The sequence below is a fragment of the Octodon degus genome, unplaced genomic scaffold, assembly GCF_000260255.1.
Source record: "Octodon degus isolate 3935 unplaced genomic scaffold, OctDeg1.0 scaffold00184, whole genome shotgun sequence".
Classification (NCBI taxonomy): domain Eukaryota; kingdom Metazoa; phylum Chordata; class Mammalia; order Rodentia; family Octodontidae; genus Octodon; species Octodon degus.
This window is the reverse complement of record NW_004524760.1, coordinates 1,270,176-1,272,530: the sequence shown is the minus strand read 5'-3', so window position 1 is coordinate 1,272,530 and position 2,355 is coordinate 1,270,176. Positions and strand designations below refer to the sequence as shown.

Sequence of the window (2,355 nt, the reverse complement as noted above, 5' to 3'; positions counted from 1 at the left end):
AGACTAATATTTTGTGGGGAAAATATATGGTAAGCCCTTTAGAGCACACAAGGGTAGTTCCATTGTCTGCCTGAAGTAGGATATTGGGTTGGGATAGTGGGATAGTGGGATACAGAGGCAGTTAGATGGTACATTTGGGGAGCCTCCATATCCTAAGAAGCAAGTGAAACTTACCATTATTTGGTCTGGGAAGGCTTAGAATAAGTTGGCTGGCAAGTGAGTGGTGTTAAACCAAGAGGCATTTGGGGTTAGTTCCAAAGCCCAATAGGATAGCAGTGAGTGGCATACAGAGCCAACAATCCTCCGCCAAGGTTGGGTCAACTTGTTGGACAGTATGGGTCCCATTAACCAACTGTAACAGATATGGGGCAAGCGGGGTGGAATCCCAGGAATCATTTTTGGCAGGAGATCTGAGGTTTGTGAAGACATTAGACATGGAGACGTAGGTACTAGGGATAAAAGCCTTCTGGATTTGAGTTAACATAGCGAGGTCTTTACCTGTGCCATCCACCCAAACAACTAACAAGCAACCCGTTGCCCAGATGGTGTCATTTGGGTTATAAACATGATATTGGACAGGATTACAGGTGCCCTTATGGCAATTTGAGAGGACTAGAGTCTTGATGAGAGGTGGCCATCCATTGTAGGGAGATTTTTTCCTTTTCATGTTTTGTGTATGGTTGACTCTCTTTGTTAGGTTAATATGTATTATTACATTTCCAAGTGAATATGGAAATGACTAAATACCACAATACCAGGTATTTAGATTGTTACAGCCCTAGTCTCTTAGGTTATGCCTCTGGATGTGTGTGTGGAGGTGGTAGTCCTGACAACCCTAGCAGATATATTTCTGGTTGTAAGTTCATTCCCAATTCAAGTCAACTATTACACATCCTGTATAATGGTTATTAGTCTTATTGTTGGAATAAGCATCAAAGTGTAAGGATGCACTAGTTTTATGGGGCCCCATCCGGTATAGTGGAAATTTGGGTATCTCCTAGGTAGATCTGAAACTTCCAATACCTTCCCTTTTCATATATTCCTAGGAGGTTTAGATATATTATCCATAGCAGAATCGTTTCAGACAGTTGAGGGTGGACAAACCAGTGGCCACACTAACATATATCAGAACAAAAACAATATTTTAGGAGTTCTCATATCCTCTGGGGTCACAGCCCAGAGTCTGGTAGCAAACACCAAGATCAACAGGAAAAAAACAGGCTAGAAACCAAACAGAATAATAGTACATGGTGACTGTGTTTTTTCTCTGTACAGTGTCCATCAAACTTCAGCCATGCATTGCTTGTCAGATTCCAAAGTGACAAGACAAGGGCATTAGGTGAGTCTTTAAGGGTTTTGATTCATCAGGGTAGGTGTTCCAGCAGTCATCAGGATGAGCCTGGGGCGCGGTATCCGGAGAGGCGGCGCTCGGGTAGGCGCGCCCTGCCGGTCGTGGAGAGAGGCGCGGCCCGGCCGAGTCCCCCGCCCCGGCGCCGAGCGCTCACTCGGAGGAGGACCGAGTCCCGCGCGCCCGGCCGCTGCCGCCTTCGCCCCCGCCCCTGGGAGCCGCGGGTCCGCGCGAACAATGGGCCCGGGCGCTCGGGCCGCGCTGCTCCGGGCGGGGCTGCAGGTGCTGGCGCTCGCGGGCGCCGACGAGCCGCACGTTCCTCCAGCGAGTCTTGGGCCTCCACGAAACTCCACTGGTAACCTAACAGAGACTCTGCCTTCCAGCAACACCAGCAGCACTGTGAAACCACTGACCACTACAATACCCTTGGTCAGCAACAGGACAGCCACCACCGTGAAATCCACAGTGACTTCTAAAGTGGCGACACCAGCAATCTCAACCAGTCCAACTCCCGCCACCTCAAAGACTACTCCTAAAGCAACAAGTATTTCACAGAATGTAACCCAGAGGTCAACCCCCACAATGACTACAGCCCACCATGGTTTGGTGACATCACTAACAACAACTGTCCACTCTAAAGAAGGCGGAGGATCGAAGTTCGATACTGGCAGCTTTGTTGGTGGGATTGTACTGACACTGGGAGTGTTATCGATTCTTTATATTGGATGCAAAATGTATTATTCGAGAAGAGGCATTCGGTATAGAACCATTGATGAACATGATGCCATCATTTAAGGAAATCCAAGAACCACGGAAAGAAGAAAGATTGGTGCAGCTCTCTAATTGTGGCTTATTAGTTTAAAACAATATTCTTAAAATAGTATACATGGACCAGGGGTATGATGCGTGATGTATTATATAAACTTGTGAGGATTCCTTCTTATTACTAAAGACAAAATTGCCTTAGTTTAAACGTTTAAATGATATAGCTAGAGCTTACAATTTAT

At 46.7% G+C, this 2,355-nt stretch overlaps 1 protein-coding gene across 1 annotated transcript; it reads left to right on the top strand.

Moving 5' to 3' along the window:
- Positions 1–1,420: 1,420 nt before the first annotated feature.
- Positions 1,421–2,349, top strand: Tmem123 (transmembrane protein 123). The gene has a single exon (XM_012517478.2). It carries the CDS (start codon positions 1,586–1,588, stop codon positions 2,141–2,143), a length of 558 nt encoding a protein of 185 aa, XP_012372932.1. The 5' UTR covers positions 1,421–1,585; the 3' UTR covers positions 2,144–2,349.
- Positions 2,350–2,355: the final 6 nt, after the last annotated feature.